This window comes from Strongylocentrotus purpuratus, unplaced genomic scaffold (assembly GCF_000002235.5).
Source record: "Strongylocentrotus purpuratus isolate Spur 01 unplaced genomic scaffold, Spur_5.0 spur5_scaffold_21, whole genome shotgun sequence".
In the NCBI taxonomy this organism is placed as follows: domain Eukaryota; kingdom Metazoa; phylum Echinodermata; class Echinoidea; order Camarodonta; family Strongylocentrotidae; genus Strongylocentrotus; species Strongylocentrotus purpuratus.
Window position 1 is genome coordinate 20,312,197 of NW_022145607.1, and position 25,701 is coordinate 20,337,897.

The 25,701-nt window shown below is 37.9% G+C and overlaps 2 protein-coding genes across 2 annotated transcripts; one reads left to right on the top strand and one right to left on the bottom strand.

Moving 5' to 3' along the window:
* Window positions 1-1,159: 1,159 nt before the first annotated feature.
* LOC100892807 lies at window positions 1,160-7,116 on the top strand. Its single transcript, XM_003723845.3, has 2 exons — window positions 1,160-2,307; window positions 3,211-7,116. The coding sequence occupies exon 2, from the start codon at window positions 3,507-3,509 to the stop codon at window positions 5,550-5,552; it is 2,046 nt and encodes a 681-aa protein (XP_003723893.2). The 5' UTR covers window positions 1,160-2,307; window positions 3,211-3,506; the 3' UTR covers window positions 5,553-7,116.
* A 6,672-nt stretch (window positions 7,117-13,788) lies between these two features.
* Window positions 13,789-24,391, bottom strand: LOC115928287 (exportin-4-like). Its single transcript, XM_030995370.1, has 9 exons — window positions 24,260-24,391; window positions 21,359-21,464; window positions 20,565-20,706; window positions 19,603-19,744; window positions 18,430-18,546; window positions 17,528-17,684; window positions 16,246-16,358; window positions 14,903-15,060; window positions 13,789-14,104 (listed from the first exon to the last, which is right to left on the bottom strand). Exons 1-9 carry the CDS (start codon window positions 24,305-24,307, stop codon window positions 13,804-13,806), a joined length of 1,284 nt encoding a protein of 427 aa, XP_030851230.1. The 5' UTR covers window positions 24,308-24,391; the 3' UTR covers window positions 13,789-13,803.
* Window positions 24,392-25,701: the final 1,310 nt, after the last annotated feature.

Genomic DNA, 25,701 nt, shown 5'->3' on the forward strand with positions numbered 1-25,701 from the left:
GGAAGATAAAATAACATTTACAGAATCACATCTCACTCTCAGGCCTTATTATGTGCTGATGTCATCTTTATTTCACATATTTAGAACTACTGTAGCTGTAAATTATCATAACATTATGATAATCTATAAATACTTGTGTTTTCATCCAATCCTTCTCAATCCTGAACTTTCGTGACCTCAGATGTAACCCCTGTTTCCTGGCCCTATGGCTATGGAAATTACATCATCAAATGTATCTTCCATCAAGCACACCTGCTATAAATTGACCAACAAAGGATGAGAAGGTTTGATTGAAGAATATATCTCAATTTGGACCACAAAACACTAATTCTTTGACAGTTTGATGCACAGATACCAATGTAGGCAGCTGTTTTTTAAATCCTCAGTTCTCCTCCCATAGACCACACACATATTACACTGCACCATTCACAACTTCTTTGACAGACACACCAGTAGTCTGTGTTTGCATACCCTGTTAGTGCTCTACCAAACACACTAAAATTATCCTCTTGACTTGAGTGAGTGTACATGTACATGTAAAGTAAATTAAATAAAAAGTCATACATTTTGCAGTTAACCAAGTCAGAAATTCATAAGTTCTGTATTTCAGGATTTTGAAAGATATATTTTCATTGCAAATTTAACAAAATAATGATAACATTCAGTTTAATTTTTAAATGAATAGATTTTTGGCTAAAAACCAAAGCACATCGAATTTTGTAATAAACCATTGTATCAATCAATAAGAAAATAGTCTGTGAAAGTATGACAATGCCTTCATAATATGATATATCCAGAAAGTCATTATTCATGCCTTATGGTTATTTAATACAAGTAATGACCTTTCAGTGCTATTATCTATCTACAGTCTTCAATTCTTTCCAATTCTACCTTTAAAAAAAAAAAAATCCTGAACAATTTTTCATCATAAAATCAATTGTTATCCTAAACAATATTCAATAAATAACAGATCAAATCTTAATTTTCTGTTCCCAAGACCATGAATTCCCAAAAGGGGTCTGCACTGTAGACTAACATATAACACCAAACCAGAGGAGGAGGAGCTTAGTAGTGATGAAAGTTTCCACAACTAGCCAATCAGAACACAGGAAACTGTCTGGACACAGTGCTTCTATACACACCAGTGCATACTGGGTCTGGGAAACTCTATCATCATAATCCTCCCACTCGCACTTTTCTCCTATTCTCAAACACATTTACCCTCACTAACTTGAGGGAGGCTGCATAACAAATCAGGGGAAACAAGTTGTAAAATTTACCTCTCTGCGATTTTACATCTCGAAAACACCTTCTCAGCTGGGGGAATGATAAGCATGTGCAGCAGTGCTTCAATGTGCATTTGCAATCATAGATTTGACAGCGCATCAACTGATTAGTCGCAAAAGGGAAGCACAATTGGACATAATCTGTATAGTACATGGAAATGCGAAAGCCATTGGGACAGAAAATCTGCTCTTGACATTTTTAGACTGGCGAAGAATTCAACTTGAGTTTCTCTCCAGCTCTCTCTTGGCCTGAGGTCTATCCCTTTCTGGAGAAGAGAACTTGGTTTTTGTTTGGATGTTTCTGGTGAATTCATGGATGATTTAGCTGGAGCCACCATCAATTAATACTCATTAGCATTACAAGACAACAGCCTTGGATTGTACACATCACTGGAATCTTTTAAAAGCGTATCAAATATTAGTTTCTTTCAGCTGCTGTGTTATTTTGTCTCTGATTTACTGTGCATCTCGTTCATCTCCATCATCATGAACAGAGCTGTGGAAGCAAGTTTTCTATGAAAATTTGCAAAATACATGTCAACAACATCATCGTCTGATCATCTCGTATTTTATATTCTTGGGAAGCAGCTTCAAATCAAGTTAAGCCAAAATCAGGCTGTATTTTCTACGTTCAGAACTTCAGACTTTATGTTGAGCGGTTCTCTGTTATTCAACTTCTAGAAGTGTAGAGTTTTTGACAAGCATCTTCCATATTTGGGGCTAGGCCTACTTGGGACTTCTGCTTTTATTTGGAGCCCGGCAAATCAATCATATGACTTTCAATTCTAATTTCTACCAAAGGACGAGACTTGAAACAGGACTTCATCAGGAGAATCACATCACAGGGACTGATTACTGGTCCTGATTATCTCCTCCCATCTCATCTCGCACCCTGTATCCATCCATTCTCGCTCCCAGCTCTCTGGCACAAACTTGAACCCTGGCTTACGAACTAAAAAGGATTACCCTACGCAGGACCTGCCTCTACATTGATTAGAGAGAGCTGTCGAATGGATTGATGGTAAGAGCATTCTTGGAATACTTCGGTCAGACTCTTGGATCTAAATGTATATAATCACTCACGCCTGCTTGATGTTCACTTCACCCGTTACATTATAAGCATGTATTTCGTAAATCAATTGCTTTTAATAGACAATATATCCTGAAAATTGTTTTAAATAGATATTGACTGTATTACGTAAATCAATTACTTTAAATAGTAGCTAACAAAAGATCGGTCTATTTATTTTTTATGTTGAAATAGAAGGTAATGAAGCTGTTCATTACTCCCATTCAAACAAATGTAATAAAACATTATTAAAGGAATAACTAATTATGTAGATAAACTTAGAGTATGAGATAGTTTTGCACCCTACATAGATTCATTTATATTTTTAAATAGTCATCAAGTAATTTTCTTTCTTTTTGTAAGTAAAAGCAAGTATGAATTTGTAAATGATACAGGTGAAACAAACTTGTTTGATAACCATTTAGGCCTACAAGTTGATATCAAAGTTACATTAAAAATTATCCTTAATATTTACAATTTACAGTTATCAGTGAAAGTGGAAAAGATCACAGAAATTATTGAAAAATAAATATGAAATTACATTTAGATGAGCACTATTAATGTGTATATTTTCTGTAACACATTCAAATACAGCTCTTATCTGTCATTGTCAGTTAGCAGATGTCACTATCATCCCCTTCACGACTTCAACCAACCAAAACTTTTCTGAGGCATAAGATAACATACCGATATCTTCAATTTCCTTCCCCATGCCCAGCAGATATTTGAGAAGTTGGGCATGTGTTCGTTTGGGAACCAAAAATCATTACTGTGCAAAGATAAAAACAGATAAGTGAAACATGGCCATAACTCTCCCTCTCTCTCTCTCTCTCTCTCTCTGTTTACTTTATTCAGGCATGGAGTTTATATGATGGTCTGTCCTGTGAAGCAGTTATCACCAAGCTGAATCGCGTGACCTGGATTACCCCTACATAAAGCTTGTACTATCAGAGGAAAAACAAGGAAAGATTATATGCTTCGCCATGCAAACAAGGGAAGGAGCGTGACCACTTTTCAAGCTTATCCACTGGCTTGTTCTTTTTTTCCAGATATTTTCTGAAGAAATTTGAAACAGCAATCCTCTGTGACATTTCGAACTAGAATATTTACTTGTTATTTTAACAGTACCCAGGTAGGCCTCATAATAAACAATGGATCTCCTTTGTTTTACGTACTCTCTTGCTGTTACTCTTATGCTGACAAACTGTGTTTCCATGGTTACTGGACAACTAGAATCTATTCGTATATCGCCCAATGACCAAAGTATTCGCGAGGGTGGGGAAGCGCGATTACCCTGTATCTTGCAACAACCTGGAATATGCAATGTGTATTGGTACCGCAAGGACATGCAGACGTATTTCTTCCGGAATGCTGATTTCATGCCACGCATCCCTTCCGAAGTCAGTGAGCGATATTCGATTGCTGGGAACGCATCAGCAGGTGATTTTACTCTGCGCATTGTGAATGTTTCTTCATGGGACGATGGAGAATATCAATGCGCTTGTTACGCACCATCTCATAAGGATACTTTGACCTCCGATCCAGCAGTTCTCCAAGTTCTTATCGCTCCACCTGATGAGTACCCTATCTGTGAGGTACGGAAAAGACATGGATTATTGTTGCCAGGGGATGAGGTGGAATTGATATGTCGCTCAAGTGAAGGTTCACCTGCGGTACAGCTGGCGTGGTACAAAGGAGATCAAAGACTTCATTCTGAAATGTCTTGGAATTATGAGATTGTTGCTAAACACAGAACCGTTGTTACGCTGCGGGATAATCTATCAAACTATTACTGCAGAGCGGAGGGTGAAGCTCTTTTGCTGCCACGGAACTGTACCGTTGATCCTGTTGCCATGGCAGCCCCTCCACCTGTTCAGATCGACTCCAACTTTCAGAAAGTCTGGCAGGAGTTTGAAAGCGGAACGCTTCCGTTGACTGGAGGCCAGCCTCGATCCCGGGACATGATTGAACTGAGCTTTACGTGCGGACCGAGCACCAACTTCAGTCGCGATGTGAACAACTTCACCTGGTATGTCAACCATGATCCTATCCGCCCCGAAACTTTTGGATATATCTTGGAGAATAACGGGCGTACCCTTCGCGTAACTGACTTGTCGATTCTCTACAGTGATATCGATGTCGAGATTGTGTGCGAGTTGTCTAACAATGGTTGGACGGTATCAAATAGCACCACAGTGGTGAGTCTGAATGGCAATGTTCTTGGAAAGCCAACAGCCACCGTGACAAAGACAGAGCTTCCTACTGCCCATGACACTGACATTTTAATCAATAAGCATCCTAGCAAATGGAGGCTCTGGCCGATCTGGCTGTTAATTGTTTGTGTTCTAATGTCTCTTTTCTTGCTCATTCTTCTGGCTATCTACGCACCAGTTATTTGTGGCTGTAAAAGGAAGAAAGCTAAGAATTCTCACGCTCACTGCCATCATGGTGCCACCACAAAATCTGAATTTCATTACACACACTCGCAGGGATGCAGCACTCTGAGAACCTCCCGCGACACGTTGAATGTATACGAGTTGCCCGAGAGCGAACGTGGTGGAAGTGATCAACAGAGGCAGCAAGTGCAAGCGACGCTACATGTGGTGGTTCACTCCGCTAATCACTCCTCCAACAGCCCAGTAGACAGCATGCCCGTCATCTCCACCGCCGAGACTATCGTGTCCTCAGACTACAGCACCAATGACTGCCTGGCCACCACATCCTCCAAAGCCATTGGAAACTACTACCATCCCGAGGTGGGTCACTACCAGAAAGTCCGTCCTGGTGCGCGCCCCGCCCACTTCAACTCGCAGCTCCTTGTTCCCCCTTCACCAAGGCCACACCCACCGGCGAGGACCGACTCGTTGGAGCCTCATTACCAACATCCGCGGTCGCCCATGTGTTGCATCAACAAAACATGGGGGCATAACGTAAGGCATGAGAAACCGTTATGCAATCATGCCCCCCTCGCTATGTCTTCCCAACCCGATGTCACGGAGGGTTGCTATGTTCGGACATTACCCCTTCCGCCTAACGAGGTCAAACAGGCTAGGTTGGTGTACATGGACACTGGCCCACTTGATCAAGTCGGCAATGGGACTGTGTATTCTGATGTTCCTTTGGATGATGGGGACAACATTTACGAGAACATCGAAGGGGAAGAGGGAGAAAAGGGCAATAAACAAACCCTTGTATAATGTTTGTTCATGATCAAAACCTACCTGAGAAATACATGAAGATGTAAATTTACATTGCTCCGTTATACAAGTATGAAATGGAAAATCAGAAATTAACAATTATCTTGAGTTATATTCAATATGAAAATACTGGAATTGTCCTCTAACTTGGTGGAAACTTTATTAATATACACCACTACAAAAACTTAGCGTTTTGTTTGTGTTTAAATTGTTTGTAAGAAAATTTTTGAGTTTCTGATGAAAGTTTTAGTATTTTGGGGAACTGAGCAACACCACTTGAAGATGTATTCTCAACATTGAATTTTGAAATGCAGGAATGTGTAGTTGGTGATGCTTTATAGACAGTGGTCAAATGGCAGAGATATTACATGCGTTACGAAAATGGTCTATTAGTAGTTTCTACCTGTATTTTATGAATTTCTTGTAATCTTGAATTGTTTCCTTTCATTTCTACAAAAATCAACAATGTATTTTCATTAATTTTATTCACCAAGCTGCCTACCTCTAAGTTTATTGTTGAATGAAATAAGGTGTTTCTTAGAACTTGGAAATGACATAGGTACTCAGTGTTTATTTCTTACTACTATTTCTCCCTTGCACAAATAGGTTATGCTAGAAAAATGTCAAAAACATGTTCGTTCTTCTTTGTCTACATTCGTATTCTATCGCCAATTCTATCTCCAATTTTAATGCTATTACATCATGAAACCGTGATATCAGTATCATGATATAATAAAATGCTGCGCATCTTCAGCAGTCTCTTATTACTGGCCAGATATAATCAGATTATAAAGTGGGGGAGTTAATTCCTTAATGGTCCAATGACCTCCATCAACATCTCCAAATCACTCCTCCTACCAGTCTCCTTGGCACCATCATTTTGATTCTGTGAAGTCCCCAAGGTTTCAATTATCTCATCTTGTTCTTTCAATCATGGGTATTACAACATCTGTCTATTTAATTGAGCTGACAGACTGATGCATCAAGTCATCCATTTCATTTGACGGGATGGTTGAAGGCTTGTATTTTGTTTTTATTTTGGAATGGATTTTTGAATAGAAGATTAGATAAAGAAATACCTCAACAGAATTATTAGAAGTCATGAAAAATGTTAAATGTGTTGTATTTGGGCAGAATATATCTTTGGTGTAGACTGATTACAAATACCTTGCAAAACTGTACCACAAAATTGTAGTAAACGTGCTATTATATAAATAAGCTTCTTTTATATATCATATTTTTCTTTAAACAACATACAACATATAATTTAGCCATTCTAGAGTTCTAGTAAATACCAAATCAATTTGTCAAATTGATCATGTCTGGATCCAAGGGTTTAGTAGTGAGTTTCTTACCCCTGTTTATTTGATTATTATTGGTTCATACAAAAGAAATTTCAATTTCCCCTCTTCAGTAATGATTTTGAAATGTCATTCTGTCTGTATGATTTATAGGACTATTTATTTATAACATGATTGGTTTTACAGTAATGTATTCAGTGACCACTTATCAGGCTAACTAATTCAATTACAAGCCACATTGTTCCGATTAAGAAATTCAATATTTGTTTATGCACGATTGCACATACATGTACTGCAACGTTTTTCGACTTCTTGAACGAATACTCCTATATCCAGTGGGGTTGCTAATTCAAATGAATAAGTGGTGTTTGGTCAAATTTCATGGAATTTATTTTTTCCCTAATTGGTGATATTTTACAAGTGGACTCACACAGCTGTTCTGATTCCAACAGGTTTATGACTTCATTTACAGCTACATGCAGTATTGCAGTTACCATATTTGCTCTAGTACTTTGGAGGAGGTGGTAGGTAGGCTACATGTATGGGCTGTACCATTATTATCATCATCATTGAAGAGTGTAGGGGTTAATGTACTCTTTGAGGTCACTGAACTTGGTTATGAACAGAGGTCACAATTTCTATACTAGTACATAAATATTGATGTACAATAACATTTGGAACAGGAGGGGGTAAGCATATATAAACATGTTCTCGTACCTCTGCATATCTTTGCAATTTCTTTTTATTTAATGTGATGATGTTTTGATAGCATGTTTATTTTTTTCTGGTGCATTCTGTTGTTAGTGATGTAAATATTTATTTTCAAGCAAATATTTGTATTTTCACCAAAGAAACATGTATGCTGTCTGTAGCTGCATGAAAAAATGGCGGTGGATACTGTTGTAATTTCAAACTGTGTATTAGAAGAAAAAAAATTTGACCATGTTTGTTAGGTTAATAAATAATAATAACAAAATCAATGTGATTGCCATAATTTCCAACTGAAGTAGGCTTGAAAAGATATCAGAATTGACTCAATGATCTATATAGTGTAAAGTTGTCAATAAATGAGTTGATAATTTGATAATTGATATGCAATAAATTGCAATTATGCATCAACTTCTTTTGTGAGATTAGAAAATATATGTCTTCTCTCACTAGACATATGGTCTAGATTCAGGTTTTACATCTAGGGTAAAGGGTTAGTTATTGTACTTAAATTCAAATTCAAACCACTTAGACCTAGGCTAATAAACACAATATAATGATAATGACTATTATAAAGCAAAGGAACTATTTTCACGAAAAAAAATGGAAAGAAATAGAAGTTTCAGGCTAAAGGATTATTGTTTCCTGTTACAATGAAATAAATCTCATTCAAATGTATTTGTGATTGGAGTGCATTGTGTTATGTCCTTCTGGGGTAAATACTATTGCCCAATCGATTTGTAGTTAGATATTACCCTACATTTTTTTGTGGGGGGGGGGGGGTCATTGTTGGTGCATTTACATTACTCAAGAATATATGAAGTTCACCTCTAGACATGTACATGTATGCCTTTATCAGGGGTGATAGTGAGCACTAAAAAAAAAATAGGTTTTTTGTTTTCCCCTCAACCACGCCCCCCTTGAGTAAAAAAAAAAAAGGCGATTCGCGGGGAAAAAACGGCATCTAACAACATTCCCCCCTTTCGAGTAAGAAAATTGGGAGAAAAAAATAGGGCAAAATAGGGAAGAATAGAGAAAATAAGGGGGGAATCAGGAAAATCAGGATAAAAAAGGGAAAAAAAAAAATCTGGTAAAAAAAAAAAAAAAAAAAAAAAAAAAAAAAAAAAAAATTAAATCGGGAAAAAAAAAAATCGGGAAAAAATCGGGAAAAATAAAAAAAATCGGGAAACCGATTTAAATCGGGTTTTTATCAGGCCTGCTTTATATCTTTATCTGTATTTAACAGGAATATTATGAAGCGTGCATTTGTGATGTGTATGATTCTAAATATTAGTCATCGATTGTAAATAAACTTATTTTCTAAATCATCAAATCATTTTTCTCACTTTGTTTCTTTGTTCCATTGACTTGTATATGTACATGAAAGATTTTTACAAACACAGACAAAATTTCAAATGTTTTAATTTTGCTTTATCAATAAGAGTTAGAATAGCGAGAAATTGTATATACAGTCTTTCCAAGCCATAGAAAATATGAGAAAGATGAGAAAGAGATGGAAATACATGAGGATGAAAGAGAGTGATAATGAGTTTGAGAACAGAAAGAGAAAGAGTGTGAAGGAGAGAAAGAGAAAGAGTGTGAGGGAGAGAAAGCGAAAGGGAGAGAAAGTGAAAGAGAGAAAAAGAGGAAAAGAAGAGAAAGAGAAGAGAGAGAGAAAGAAAAAAAAGGAGGGAAAGAAGGAACAGAGAGAGATAGACAAAATAAACTGAATTTTCAAACTTAAATTTACAATTTAAGTTTACAATTTAAGTCAAGCAATTTGATAAAGACTGGAGTCATAACTTACGTTCGAGCACCAACACAAAATCTTGGATGATAATGATATGACAAGATTTATTGCCAGACATGAGCTACAGGTAATTGATAATTTATTACATAATATTCAATTATCACATTCCTTTTTTTAGATCACTATCACTCAACAGGTGCCAAAATACATTACTCTTCACAATTACAAGGTGATATTAAACAGTTGGGACAATTTTTCTTTTCAAAGCTCTTCTCTTTCTTTCTTTTATACGACAACAAAAAATCTTTAGAGGAGCCAAGTGTTTTGTTTTTCCCCTCAATTTCGGTTCTTTTGATGAACTTGTCCTGGCTTAATTGTTACCCATGCTCCACCATGTTATAGTGGTCTACTTTCAGAGAGACTAATTTGAAACTTCATACAGGTGAAGACAAAAAGAAATCAGTAATTGTACCTTTAAAACAAGCCATATTTCATCACTTGCTGGTGCAACTGGAGCAGAAAAAGAAGAGGTTTTAACCCTGACAAGTCAAGTGAGCACAGTGGGTCACTTCATAGCGCCCAAGGAGAGGGAGAGGGAGAGGGAGAAAAAAGGGGGTTTGTGATAGGATTGACAAGGACGTCACAAGAACAGAGCCCTCAGGCCGCCCACCACCAGATTACTGCAGCAATAATAGCCTGTTCAATCCAGAGGACATTTACACACAAACTTGTATAAAGAAACATTGTACATGTATATTTATATTTATATATATTTATATGTAGAATCATTGTTTAGCAAAAGGGAAGCTTACATTGGATAACAAGTTTGTTGCCAACAACATACATGTATACAGATTGTTGTGCATGTACATGTATAAAGAAACTAGTTGAGAAGACAAATAAGCTGGCCAATCACCAGTGGCGTTCACAATGAATGAGCCCCGCCCACTTACATGGTTTTCATATGATACAATGTTTAGAAAAGAATAGGACCCCCTGATTTTTTATCAAGTTCGTGTTTGAAATGATAAATAAACTTGTATTTCACTATACAACGTTTCATTCAAGATGTTTCGTTAGATGTACAATGTTATAATACTGATGTTCAGACAAGGAGAAAATCAATTACTTATCATACAGCTATACGGTTTTGGTACATTGTGGTCTGAATGGGGCCAAGAGGATGTGATTACATCGAGGGCAAACAATGATCTACACTGTTGGGCTAAGGGGTTAGTGTAACTGCAACCCAACCCATTGGTAAGATGCCCGGCAGGGAAACGCATGTGTGGGACTGTTGTTCTAGCAATTTGCTCCCATCTTATGAGGTGTGATTAGCAGCAGCCTAAGCGCTCAGGTAGACAGGTGACCCAAGGGGGATAATCGTTGGCAGGACTGGTAGAACCTGCAGGAGAGCACTTGAAGTTAAAGTTGAGTTCTGGTTTTGTGTGATTGCATTGTGAACAAAATGATATAACAGTTCTTGATAAAGGAGTTTAAATCATGTACATGTAGCTTAATGAATGAGAACAGTTGTGTAATGTGACATTATGAGGTATGGTAAATCATGAAAGGTCAACTAAAATTGTCCTAAAGATCACAAACAATGAAAATCCCTGCACACAGATGTGGGTTCATGGGACTATAGACCCCAAAATTAAGGAAATTCAAAATTCAAAATCAATTCTAGGTAAAAAACAAAAACAACAAAAACAACTTATGATTGGAAGATATCATTCAAGAGAAATCCTTTTCATGCGACACCACTACTATAATTTTCTTCCACATGCATTTAAAGAAAAAGAAAAAGCTCACAAATTTGTCTGACCTTTGAGAGAACTCAATTTTCTCTTTAATATGGTTGAGGTTAGCGGCTGTTTTCAGTGCTAACACGGTAGGAACAAGCTAGCTATTGTTTGTCCCCTCATACACCTGTGTATGATAACAACGCACCTGTTTTTAAAGTAGGTTGGATTTTTATCCTTTTCAGGGAATATCAATCAAGCCATTAAGTAGGTCCTGTCATTAACCTAGCTTGCAGGGAAAATGCAATAGAGTTTGTTTTACCAATCATAACACACTTTAGTCCTATATTTCATGGTATCTGTCCAAAGCATAGACTGGAATTTTTCAAAATATGTAACTGTTCACAAGAGCTCTTATTGGTTTTTTTATAGTCTGTTGAAGGGGTGACAGATACGTCAAATTGAATATTCAATTTTTGATTATTCGTCAAACGATAAATATGTAACTTGTGGTTATAAATATCAAACTAATAAGGAACACGGCTAAATTATTTAAAAACTTATAATACATCCTAAAGTAGAGATATTTAAAAAAAAAAAGAAATCATAGCTTGGTGTGCTGAACTTATTTCATTTACCGTATTCATTTTTTTAAAGGGGGGGGGGCGTTCCCTCTTGGCGTTCATATCTTCTTCTTTTTCGTCCACTGGGGGCACTGGCAGACACAAGAAGAAAAAGTAACTACAAGCATGACTTACAAATATCACTCCATTGTTTGTTTCTTGGTTATATTCATAATGTTCAGAATATTTGTGCTGATTTACATCAAAGACCAAAAAGTAAAGAAGGCTAGGCAAGTGTGAACCTGGACATTCTTCTTCAACTTGTGTGACATGCTACGGGTCATTGCTAATACACCCTAATACCAGGGATTGGCTTAAACGCCACTCTGTCCAACCAATAAGTGGAACCACTTCTGACAAGTATTTGGGGGTTATAGTGAATGACAGAGAAGGGAGGGAGGGAGAGAGAAGGGGGAGAGAGAAGGGGGAGAGAGAAGGGGGAGAGAGAATGTCAGAGAAGGAGAGATAGAGATGGAATGACAAAAGAAAGAGAGGAGAGAGGAAATTGTGAGATGATTTTTTTTTTTTTTTTTCCTTCAAAGGAATGGAGAAAAAAAAACTAAACAAAGAAGGACAGGGAAAATGAAGGAGGGCAGATTTAAATAACAAAAGTAGAAAGCAAGACAAGGAGAAAGAGAGAGGAGTGAGGGGGAGAGAGAGAAACAGAGAGACAGAGAGAGAGAGAGAGAGAGAAAAAAAAGAGAGAGAGAGAGAGCAAAGGGGTTGTAAGGTGGAGGTTGATGTCACAAAGTGAAATCAATTATGTTGCCACAGAAAAAGTACTGTACATGCATCAGACATTTATTAACTAAAGACTGAAAGAAAGACTCTACATGAATTAACATTAGCAAATAAAAGATAAAAGAAAATGACAGCACAAAATCTCCCGTCATATTATTTTCAACACTAGAGGGAGCTATACCAAAAACCTCTCAAAGTACATTGTGATTTTCATAATCACTGCCAAAGGTGTTTTTTTTATTTACCTTCCACATCACTCTATTCTCATAATAATCAATAATTCCCTCACTCACACACAGATATGATGCCATAACACAATGTATACAATAGCAATGCAGTCAAAGGAATGCATTCCTACAGAAAAGGCAAAGTAAACAAAGAAAAATACACACAGATTGAACTTCCACTTTGCACACCTCTTCACCTCTTCAAAAATAAAATTATAACACCCAAGTTGATTTCATATTTCATGAAAAACAAGTCACTTCTAGCTATTAAGAACATAACCAAACATTGAGCAATATTGTATGAATAGACAGTTCAAACATGTGAGATGCCACTTCTTTATAAACCCATTGGCCGGAATTCACAAAGGAGGTTTAAATTTAACCCATGGTTTCAAATTAGTGCAAAATAAGCGTGACACAAGTCAGAGGTCCAATATTAGACGCGCGCAAGGCAAGGTACGCCTCAATTTGCGCTTATTTTAAACCATGGGTTAGGTAAATGAGGGTTTAAACCATGGGTTAAATTTAAACCTCCTTTGTGAATTCGGGCCATTGGCCAATAAGGTAACCATCCTGTTAGTGTAGGAAATGGGTTCAGGTCACTTCTACTGTTTTCCTCATTCCAACGATACATAAAACCTGTCTAGGAAGGTCACCAGTCTAGAGGGGTCACTTCTACTCCTTCTTTTTTGGAGGCCTTCTTCAACTTGCTTGCTTGTTCAAACACTGAACATCAACAACAACCTCTCCAGGGTGGTGTCTTTACTTATTAGGATACTTGTAGTGCTTGTTTAAAGCGGGACTGCACTTTTTGTAGCTACTTGTGCCCTCTATATAGCCAACAATGCCTAAGCGGTACCCGTTAATCCCCCCATGGTCCCCTTTTTCTTTTGTTAATTGAGAGCTGATTTGATGAGATAGCCACCTGCCAGTGACCACGCAGGGAGGTCTAATCCCTCCTGGCCAAACTAGTGCAGATAGGCTTTAAAAAGTAAGATATGGAGTATTTGCACACAAGCTTTCATTACATTTGACATCATGAGAAAGTGACACAATCTTCTTTCTGAGCCCTAAACATATCACTTTGTCCAGGTTTCAAAGCAGTACTACTCAGCAAGGAAAATACAAAGGCAACACAATATCTAAACAACCATACTTAAACATTCTGGCAATCAAATAAATATAACAACCAATCGATAGAGTCAAAGACGGACAACCAACAAACAGAGTCAAAGACAAACAAACAAACAAGCGAACAAACAAACTCACAAAGAGGACTTACCGCTTCTTCCAGCGCTGCTTGGCGGCCGCACAGGCACGTGAAGCTTTTGAGTGAATCCACGAAGGAGTTGAGAAGACCTGCAGGTTGACTGGCGATCAGATCGATAGGGAACTTGGTGACGAGGTGATTGAGGATGCTGGCGAAACCCAAGGCTTCATGGTCCTGGACCTCAGAACTGAATGATACAGAGAACGAGAGAGAGAGAGATTGTTGAATGTTATGGACATTTCATCAAGTTCAAATGAAAACCATTGGAGCAGAAGGGTGGTAACTTTTTGTATTCATGACATGAGTTAACGGCCCTCTGGCTCAAAACTGACAATATTATTTAAATAATACTATTTCATAACCCTAGAACCTAATTCAATGTTGACCATACATCATTTCTAAAGAAGTATGCTTCAAAAATCTTCAAAGCCTTTAATGCACAAAACTACACCTGCGTCATATCGTTGACTTGATAACATCATTCTTGGTCTTCTTATCTACAAGATAATATTTTTCAAACTTTGTATTCAACAAAGACAAAATGTCTCATGCAAAGATCCACAGAGATTATAAATTTGCAACTTAAAATAGCCACAAACAACCAAAGAACATCCTCAAGATATGCTAGAATACACCCTGACTGGGGTAACCTGTCTTAGGACGACCCTCAAAGAGTCGCTGCATAAATTGGGCTAACCAGCAAAGTATTCACTTTAATATAATTAATTCACATTAAATAGCAAAATAGAATAGCCATGTAACGATCCTCAAGGACAATTCAAGAAGACATCCTTGAAAAGGGAGACCTTAACCATTGAGACTCTAGAAGGGAAACAAAAATAACCTTGTGGAAAGATCTTTAGAGACCATAAAATTGCAACACAAAATATTTACGTAGCGCCCAAAGAATGTCCCAGAGGATGTTCCTACATGTAGAAGACATTTCTCAACGGAGTGCCCTACTGAACAAGGGTCAAGAACTTACCCATTGAGAGCCTGGAGCAGACATCGGATGAAATGAGCCAGGTAGTCACTCTTGGCCTTGCGGTCAGCAAAGACGGGTCCATCGAGGGTAGCTAGCTGGGATAGGCTCTGCATGGCGAGGTGACAGGAATCAGGATTTAACCGAGTCCTTGCATGAATCTGAAAAAAAGTAAAGGATTATCAATCTAATGGGGCTTCGCAAGAAAGTTGCAATCAATTGCAAATCTCCAAAATCAATCTCATGATTAATTACAAATTTGCAATTGAAAGTAACTCAACTTTCTTGCAACAATAAAAGCTAGATCTAGTTAACCTAATTTAATTGTTTAAACTTTAATCGTAACAAAATCCTTGGAAACTTAGGAGACTAGTGGGGCGTTGCAAGAAAGTTCAGTTGCAATCAGTTGCAAATATCAGTTGCAAATTTTGCAACTTGCAATCAATTGCAAATTTCTTGCAACGTCCCATAAGATATAAAGATCTTCATGTACACAAACTTGGCTGGGGAGGAATTAGAAAGTGAGCGACAAAAGAAGGGGAAGAGAATATGTTTAGCTGTTTTCAGCTTGTTTTTGTTTTGGTTGTTTCCTACGAAGGATTTGAAAGATCTGATGGAATGGATTTTAAATGAAGGAGAAGACAAGAGCTCATGAAAAGATGACTGGCATCTACCCAATGTCTAATATTAACAGAGGCAGTATATTTTGTTTGAATAAAATCTGGATGAGTATTCGCTTTAGGTGAAGCAAAGTGTAAACATCCTTTACCCATTTCCAAGTTGTATCAAATTATCAATAAGTGCCATTTTTCTAAATACGGCTTAGGATGCGATTTATGATGACATAAGATGCTTCACCTCTTTTCCACATGAATAATGAAGAGCTAATTTCAAATTGATGTTGGATGTTTAGCCTTAAAGGTAAAGACCAGTTATGGAAATGCCCCCATCTCAAAAAATGAAATGGAAGCTCTTATTACCAATCATGTGAAAGAATATGTTTTGACTAATACGTGATGATAAAAATGTTGCCTAGAAACCGCCAACTAATTGATATATTTGGTAAATTATTATATCTATTTGGACCTGATAGATATCGCCGCGCACGTGTCACACACGTATCGCATAGTCCCATATACATCTTTCTGTGTAAAGTGCTTGTGACTTTACCAAGACTGGGCCAAATTTCTTATCATTTTGATGATTCCAGAACCTTGCAGTACACACCAATACTTCTATGCTAGATGATCAACCTTTTCTAATCGATTCCACAACGTTTCTTTCACGATGCAATCGCATGACCATAACTGGTCTTTATCTTTAACCTGTATTGAGAACCAGTTTACCTTGAAGAACAGGTCTAGAAGTCCATGGTCTAGAAGGGGGTCTCTCCATTTACCATCGGGTCTCAGAGGGGGTGTGTCCACTGGCTGGAATGACCCAACACGACGTCTCGCCGGTGAACATTGGAAAGTCAAGGAAAGTATATCGTACAACTGCATTGAACAAAACTATCATCATCATATGAATTACAAAAAGATTATACAACACTGACAAAATCTGTCAATCCGAATGTTTAATCCATCATCACAGACTTTCACAGTGTCTAAACCACCTTGACTCAATCAAAGTAAATCTAATTTCAGAGGATATTAATTGTAGCCTTTGAAAAGGGAAAGTGAATATTTATGTTAATAAAACTCCCCTCAAAACACCCCAAAAAACAAGAAACAAGGAAATGTGATTTTTTTTAAATGGATAGATTAGTAGCTGGATAGATATCATGATGGCAGATAATCAGAAGTTTCCTGACATACATCCAAGAGTTTTTTTGTTATAGTTTTAATAATTGAATGAATTTTATGGAGCCGTGCTGGTCTCCAACTTGGCACCACAATACACACCATGTTGAAACAGGTTTGTCAATAGCTTTCAACATTATTTTTGTTGTTACTTGCTGAAAAGTTCAGCATGATTCATCAAATGGTGAATCATGGTGACATGGTCATAACAAACAGGCCTGTGTCAGTAAGTACTGATGTGGAAGGATGCCAGGATCACTGCCTACAGCAGGCCAGCTAATCACCTGTTCACACATACCCAGAAATCTCTCTAAATAATTACCTCCAACCTCAGTGTGAGTAATTGTGATATGGTCATGACACATTAGTCTGTTTGACTATGGACTGGTACAAAAGGATATGTCTACCAAGGGCGAACTCTCAGCTCATGACCTGTTCACATATATTAAAGAATCTGCGTAACACCCTACCTAGATAACTACAGCAATCCTTGGTGAATAACTTTGATATGGTCATAATAGTCTGCAGTATGTGAAAGGAACAGTCCAACAAATGTGAACTACCGACTCAGGACTTGTTCACAACATGTATACTAAAAATCCTACCTAAATAATTACACCGTACCTTAGTGAATAACTGCGATATGGTCAAAAGATTATTTGTCTAGGCAGACTTGAAAGGAAATGTCAAAGAAGTGTGAACTACCAACTCAGGACTTGTTTATGACATGTATACTGCGGATCCTACATAAATAATTACACCAAACCTTAGTGAATAATTGTGATATGGACATAACAAATTAGTCTTGACTGATGTGAAAGGATATGTCTAACGAGAGCGAACTCCCAGCTCAGGACCTGTTCACATATACTGAGGAACCGGCTGAAGACCTTGGCTGTGTCACCACTCAGAGGCCCCTCTGTAGACATCATTTGGTGCAGGATTTGGACAGCATACATGAACACCTTCTTTAGGTCATGTATCTAGAACAAAAGAAAATAAAAATTATTTTTAAGAAGAATGCTTTTCATGTTACTACCACTCACTAACTCTTTCCATGGAGCAGAACGCATAACCAGCCCAAGAGCCCAATATTCCATTTAAAATGTCAATCTGGTGCTGACATGATTTAATGAGATTAACTGCAGAATACACTACCATGTATCACTACAATGTATTAGGTTTCAGGGTAGTATCAGGGTCAGGGTTCAGTTTAGAGTAATGTTTAGGTAACGATTAGGTATAAAGATTCAGTTTAAGGTCAAGGTTAAGTTTATTTAGGTCATTTAAGTGGTGAGGTATACCCCCAAATTATGTCATAGCCTTCAGACATAAACCTTGCTGCACATTCTATGTTTATCTCTTTATTACCATATAGCATTTAAAACTTATTTGACTTTCAGCTGTTTTTCAATTAAGCAAATCCAACTTGTATTGTTATCACTTATAAAGAGGCTAATCACGTAATTGATTGGTCAATTGACTGCATCTCTTATGATCAAGGACCTTATAGATATTTAGCTTTTAATTTGTTCATATATTCTGTTTTTGCTGTATATGACAATCAATACAATTTGTTTACGTCGAGTTCAATGTTTGCACGTTTACCCTTCCTCACGAAATCCACTGAATACTAAGCCTAAGATAACGGTGGATGGGTTCTGTGTAAATTTGTGTTACATTGAATTGAAATCATATTCAAAGAAATGAAATGACGATAGAAAATACCTCAAATATGTGCTTGCATTGTATGTGAAACTCCCAGCTGAGACCGATGTCACTGGTTCGTGTGGATCCAGAGTATTCATTGAGGAGGGCAGTCAACATGGAACACGCTATCATTTGCTGAAAAATTCATGACAAAAAAGAAACCAGTAGATTAGAACAGTATAGGTACTCATACATCCTTAGCAAGAGTATTTAAAGGTAAAGACCCATTCTGGTCATGCGATTGCACTGTGAAAGAAACGTTGCGGAATCGATCAGAAAAGGTTGATCATCTAGCATATAAGTATTGGTGTGTAATGCAAGGTCTGGACTCATCAAAATGATACGAACTTTGGCCCAAACTTGATAAAGTTACAAACACTGTACACAGAAAGATGTATATGGGACTATGTGACACGTGCGCCATATCTATCCGGACCGGATAGATATAATAATTTACCAAAAATATCAATTAGTAGGCGGTTTCCCGGCAAAATTTGTATCATCACGTATAAGTCAAAACATATTGTTTCACATGATTGGTAATGAGAGCTTTCATTTCATTTTTTTGAGAGGGGAGTGTTTCCAAAACTGGTCTATACCTTTAAGATTTAAAAAAGAAAGCAAATAAATTAAATGCTCAACGGACCCCAATTCATCAAGAATATTCATCTGCGGGACATTTAATTCACTTGCTGTGACCATTTAGAGTAATCCAGAGACACAATCGTAGCATCCAATATTATTTTATCTTGGGCCCTCTTTGTTTAGTAAATGCATGTACATCGTATTTCAAACATATATTTTGCATCAATAAAAAAAATCTAAACTTCTTGTTTGTTCTCTTGCATTGGATGGATTAAAGGGGGGAGCAAAAAAGTCAAAGGTATTCATCTCTAAATTGGCTCATGCTCGAGGACCAACACAAATTTGATACATACTTTTCACATTCCAGCTAAATATGAATCCACAACAAAAACTATCATCCTCACGTAGGAACCAACATATTTTGTTTCTTGTAAATACAGGGCATGACCAAGGGGGGCGTTTCACAAAACTTGTCATTGACAGTCTTTCTTATAAGCTACTGAAATCCTTGCTTCTGATTGGTTATTAGCAGATTTATCACTGATTTTTGTCATTTGTCATTGAAAAAAGGCTTTGTGAAACGTTGCTCCAGTACAAAGAACTTACCAAGGAAGGATCTCCACTTGTGATGATCTGTGAAATATCAGCAAAGAGACCTTCCCTGCCGTTCTCCTTGCTCTCCACTGTCCCGCGTTTGAAGATTACTGCTACAGCTTGTAGAATCTGCTCTCTCACATAGCTGGGTAATCTGTACAAACAAGAAAAAGATATGCATTTAGATCAATTCAATCAATTCACATCAATTCAATTCAATTTATTTGGCATTCCAAAAAAAACACATCATAAATACAGAATTCATAAAAGGCCAGGACCTCCAAGAAGCACCAATGAGGCACCTATTAAGTTAAACACATTTATTGAATTAAATTACAAAGAAATAAAACTTACAAGATATATTATATAATATGTATATCAATTTTAAATATCATCTATAACAGGTATCGACATTGGAAATGACAAATTAAACTTTTCATGCTGGTGGTACATTATAAGACCATGCATAATAAGCTTCATTCAAATTCCTTTGGGCTACTTGTAAATGGGCTGTTACAGAAAATGTTACCTTTGAACATCCTTAAAACTGCACCAGTTAATATACATGCTTTTAAACCAGGGAGGATCCTTAAAACAGATGCTTGGGATACATCAACCCCAATAATTCCAAAATGTTAAGAAGTGGCTAAAGCAGACCTGTCGATGCCCTAATAATAGCGATCCAGAGCCCGGTTGCATAAAATTTACCTTTGATGGTATTACAATAGCCAAGCCATCAATGGCAACTACCATGGACACAGGGCTCAACAGCCAATCAAAATCAAGGTTTCCATGGTAATTACCATTAATGGCAAAGTTGGTCAGTTTTGTGCGAAGGGGCTAAGATCCCTGGAACAAAAATTTGATATGGAGCACAAAGTTAAACCATATGATGGCTACAATTACTGTAAAATTATCATACTATGCCATTCTTAGTCTATCATCTTCGAAAAAGGACAAAGATCTCTTCTTACCCTGGTTTGTGAGTGACATATTTGAGGAGGAAGCTTCGGACATTGTCCACCTGGGAATGGTCAAGCATTGCCCAGTCTCTGATGACCGCTTCCTTGACCGTTGAGGCTGCCTGGAACAAGATGTAGTCAACATTGCTGTGTTCTGTGGATGGAGAAAAAAAAATTGTTTGTAAAGGCAATGAAATAGAGGCCAAAACCAATGCTCCCACCTATAACTTACATGTAGTACATGTTATGCACTTGGAGTTAAGACTGTGTCACACAATACACATATGATCTTGAAGATTATAATATCAATATTTGAGGGATTAAAAAAAAAAATCCTAATGAATACATTCCGTTCTTGAATTGTGAGGATGAACCATCATAACGTAGGCATAGAGCTGTCTGTAGAGAGATATTTATCAATTAATTTATAATTTTTATTTCATGACTGGATTCATTTTGCTTAATTCATTTTGTTTCAGTAATCCGTACTTACTAACAAACTTATCACCTAGGTATTCATAAATCAGTAGACTAGAATAAAGTAAAGTGTTTTTTTAAAACTTGGTCTAACTTTATGTATATAAACAAACATAAACCCTATCCAACCATACACATTCGTCCTGAAGAAGATGGATACAACCTACAAAAACATTGAGATAGAGCATGAGTGGGCCCTTGTCAGGGACAACCAACCCTGTCGAAAGAATATGTGGTGTAACCGCAAACCTCGCTCAAATATGGCAGCCTTCAAAGATTACAAACCAACATTATTTTCATCATACCACCTTTCGTTATCCCATACTCACCCAAAATGAATTGGCAAGCTTGCAGTGGATTTGATGCTCTTCTGAACGCTAGAATAGTGTGCTCAGCTGCCTGTCTCTGCTCCTGATTCACAGTGTGAGGAGGCGCCTGAACAAAAAGAAATTGGAGATCAGATTAGGATAGATTGATTGATTGATTAATTGACTATGGACAAGCCCTCGATTAAGCGGGCACAGGGAGCAAATTTTCGCTCATAAAACCACCAATTGCGCCCATAATCATCTACAACTAGACCGCAAGGCGTAAGTGTTTGCCCTGAAAATGCACCCATAAAATATTAGGACAGAAAAAATACATGAATCACGAAACAATTGCCGCGCACAAGCTCTCTACTAGCTAGTATTTAGTGTATGCATTTCTTGATGTGGAAGTGTTTGCCGTGAAAATGCGCCCGTTGGTACTAGTCTATAGGCTATAGCAAACATACTTTCATGCGATCGCTAGATGGTGCTGTGGCGCACGCACGTACGTACAAATGTTTTGAAGGATCAAGAAAACAAATCGTCAAATGGAGAAATAAACAAGCATTCAATAAAAAAGCTAGCCGGCCAGCTTCCCACCGCGAACCTTTCGAGTCCCGGTAACAGAAAGTTTGTGTTCTGCCGAGAGTGTGGCGGAAGGTTTGTGTGTGAGGTGCGATTTCGATTTGGGATAGACTTGCCAAGTCCTTCTGACTTTCGATGTTCGTGAAATTCATGATTTATTTATTCATTTGCTCATCAATATTTTTAGTTACTTTAAAATACTGTTTAATGTGCACATTGATGTTCTTAATCAATCTTTCCTGTTGATCTTGTTAAGATTAAAAAGTTATTAAATTGATCGTATTGGCATAGTGAAATAAACATTGTATCTTTGAACTCAGTCTATTTAACTTTTGTAATTGGTTGTCATTATCTGTTTTAGGAAAATTGCCCCTGGTTCTAAAAGGTGAAATTCAAAGAAATTCACAAATATGTCAACTAATTTATCACTAAAAACTGGTAAGCTAACAGATGGCCGTCGTTCAAGTTTTAGGTCAACTACATATTGGGTGATTTATAAAAATACAAATACAACCACCTCCATAGCAGCTGGGATATACGAGAGATTCGCCAGAATATAACAATGTTTTAATGACGTCACAATATGGACCAATACTGCCCAAGCAGACGACATCCCATAAAGAATGAACATAATTGCAAAGCTATTATTTGTCAAATTATAATGAGTTTAGTGTATATAAATGTAATGGCATGTCAAACCATTCAAAAGGGGATATGACCCGATTCTGATAACTAAAATACACAGGATAGGGGTTAACAATCAAAGAAACCATTTGTTCCCTCTTGAAATGCTGAACATAGCGCGGTGTGTGCAGCTGAATATACAATGGCTCTTATTTTGTTTCCAAGCGACAGATTCCTTTATTTTTGTATCGCTGCATTTGTCATAAAAATAAAACCCGACGGTGGTGAAGTAAGAGAAAGAACCCAAGAGAAGATGAAAACACAGGCACTGAAAATGACATCATGCGACGCATGCATGCGAGGTGTGCTGCAGCTGTCCGATTGTACCGTAGTACGTAGAACTTTAGCTTACATTATAGCGCATGTTCATCCAGTCTCTGCCTCATTTTCCTAAATTGGCACCTTCCAGAGGAACCTTCTAATTGGATATTGCTGGCTACCATTTGCTCAACGTTATTACATATTACTGCGAGGAAAAAACTTGCGATTTTCCATTTGATTAGAGACTTTGGTGGTAAGCACTTTTAGCACTGTTTTATTATTATTATTATGATATTCCAGTCAAATCTTCAATTTTGTATGATTTTTTCAGCATCCTTAAATTTTGTATTGGCATTGGCATTGCCATTGCGCTCTCTGCTAAAGCGGGCCCTCTCTTACTTAAATTCAAAGCCGTTTGAGCGGCTCGGCCAATGGGAGAGCGTAAACTCGCTGTAAAGCGCTCAGCGCGGAAAGTTCTACATGTGGAAAGTTCTACGTGCGTAACAGCCAACGAAGATTCGCTATGATATCGTTATGTTATGGAATCATTATCATGTTTGTTTTCCCAAATTCATTGAAAGCCTGTCCCACAATGCAGTTCACGTTATTAACCTCATTCCCCATACATTGATACCAAGATCGTTCATCGGGCAAATTTGACCCATTAATTTGAGTTTTAGCAGCTGTCTGTACTCTGTAGCGTGTAAAAAATGTATTCTAAAACAGTAAATTTGACTGATTTTGTATAATTTGTGTAATATTGTGAAATATTTTTATGGATTCTTGACATGTTTAGTCTAGACCGATAGTTTTTCCAAAGGCGAGCGTGTGTAAGGTATGTGTAAGGACTGTGCGAGAAGAGATTTATGCACAAGCGACGAGCTTTGGTCATGCCTGTAAAATGATTGTAGACACCCTTAAATTATCCCTTAAATCTTCCCTCAAATGGCCTTATCGTTATCAAAGTCCCCTCTCTTTCACAGTGTACACACACGTTTGCATGCAAAGTCTACGGAGATGGATCGAAGTCCCTCGCACGCAGACGCAATAAAGCTAGCGCTGTGTAGAGAAATGAGAGGGGACTCGGATCACGATTATGCCCCTTATCTGTAACAAACTATACACTCATTATCAAGTTCCACAGCAACATAATTTTCAGTTTAGATCATATCCTCCTCTTCAGCACTTCACTTCATTCAGTCTGGCCAAGCCTGGCTACGGCTCGTCTACATATATTTACGCCACACAAAGTGACCGTAAACCGGCGCGCCAAATCTGCCATTCATTCTCATCAAAAGCTCATGCGTAAATCGAATTCAACATGTCAACACTAACAACAAACGAACATCAAGCACAAAAAGTCCATAAATATGCTCGGAGTCAATATCTTACCAATATAATATGTGAAGCCTCTTCTAATTGTCTCAAAAAGTCACCCATTTTTCTCCAAAATCGTCAGTTCATGTAGCAGAAGTCGTGTGTCTCCGTGGTGGTAGTTATAACCTCTGCGCTGCCTTCTCAACGAAGTACTTCCGGTAGTGAGTTGATGACTCCCTCAGTCTCCTCTCCCTAGCTCTCTCAACAACTCACCCCCCCCCCCCCCCCCCCCCCCACTCAGTCGGAATGACCGCATGCGTGTTGCCAAAAGGGGTACTTTTCGTGCGACAAAGTCTGGCCCGAGAATTATAAAAAAAAGGGGTGTATTTGACTTTCATCCGGAGATTTCTTTAAAAAGGGGGTGTTTTCTTTTTTTTCTCTCATCTCTTTGGACTCCTGAGAAGTTATTCCGAATTTAGGGGGTACATTGAGCATTTTTCCTGATTTAGGGGGGTCTCCAAGGCAGGAAAAGCCCCCGGCCCAAAAAGCCCGCGAAAGGGGGGTTCGGAAATGTTGGCAGTCCTCAGATAGGGGGTGCTTTCCGCAAAAAGAGGGAACGAGCATAATGCATACCCTAAATAACACTGAGTGGGGGGGGGGCGGGCTCAAAACTCCCTCTCATCAGAGGCGGCGCTCCCGAGAGCCCCCTTTTACATCAGAAAAGTGCCCCCTTTACTTTGACATGTGCCCTTATTAATTTTTAAAAGTGCACCTTCCCTTTTCCACCTCTGATAAGTGCCCTTTTTATTTTGACACGTACTCCTTTTCCTTCGACAAGATCTCCTTTTCCTTTGCAATAAGTGTCCATTTTCCATTCTCATAAGTGCCCTTTTTTAAATCTCTATGAAGTGCCCCTTTTCAGGTACAAGAAGCGCCCCTTCACCTCTGATAATTTCCCTATTCAAATCTGAGAGGTGCCCCTTTTCCTTTGACAAGTGCCCCTTTTCCTTTATGAGAATGTGCTTATAACCCCATCAGGATTGGGTTTTTCCTCTTTATAAGATGTCATTTTTCGCACTGCGACCTCACAAATCTTAACAATTTTCCTCGCTCACTTTGCTCGCCCGCCAATGAATTTTCAGAACAGCACACCCAACTGCAAAGTATGATATATGCTTAAGCAATATCTTATATGATCTATATAGAGAAACAAATAATACAATTATCCCTGATAATGTAATCAAAATATAGGGGTATATTATCAATGTATCAAAAATGGTATGTTTTCGCTTTGAAGGTGCCCTTTTCTTCAGAAAGTGCCCTTTTTTGTTGGTGTCCCCCCACACTTTGGAAGTCGCTCCGCCGCCTCTGGTCCACATGCTCTCTCTCTCTCTCTCTCTCTCTCTCTCACTTTCTCTCTCTCTCTCTCTCTCTCTCTCTCACTTTCTCTTTCTCTCTCTCTCTCTCTCTCTGTAATCACTTCAGTAAAGTTCAGTTGGAATATTCCACTCAAAAGC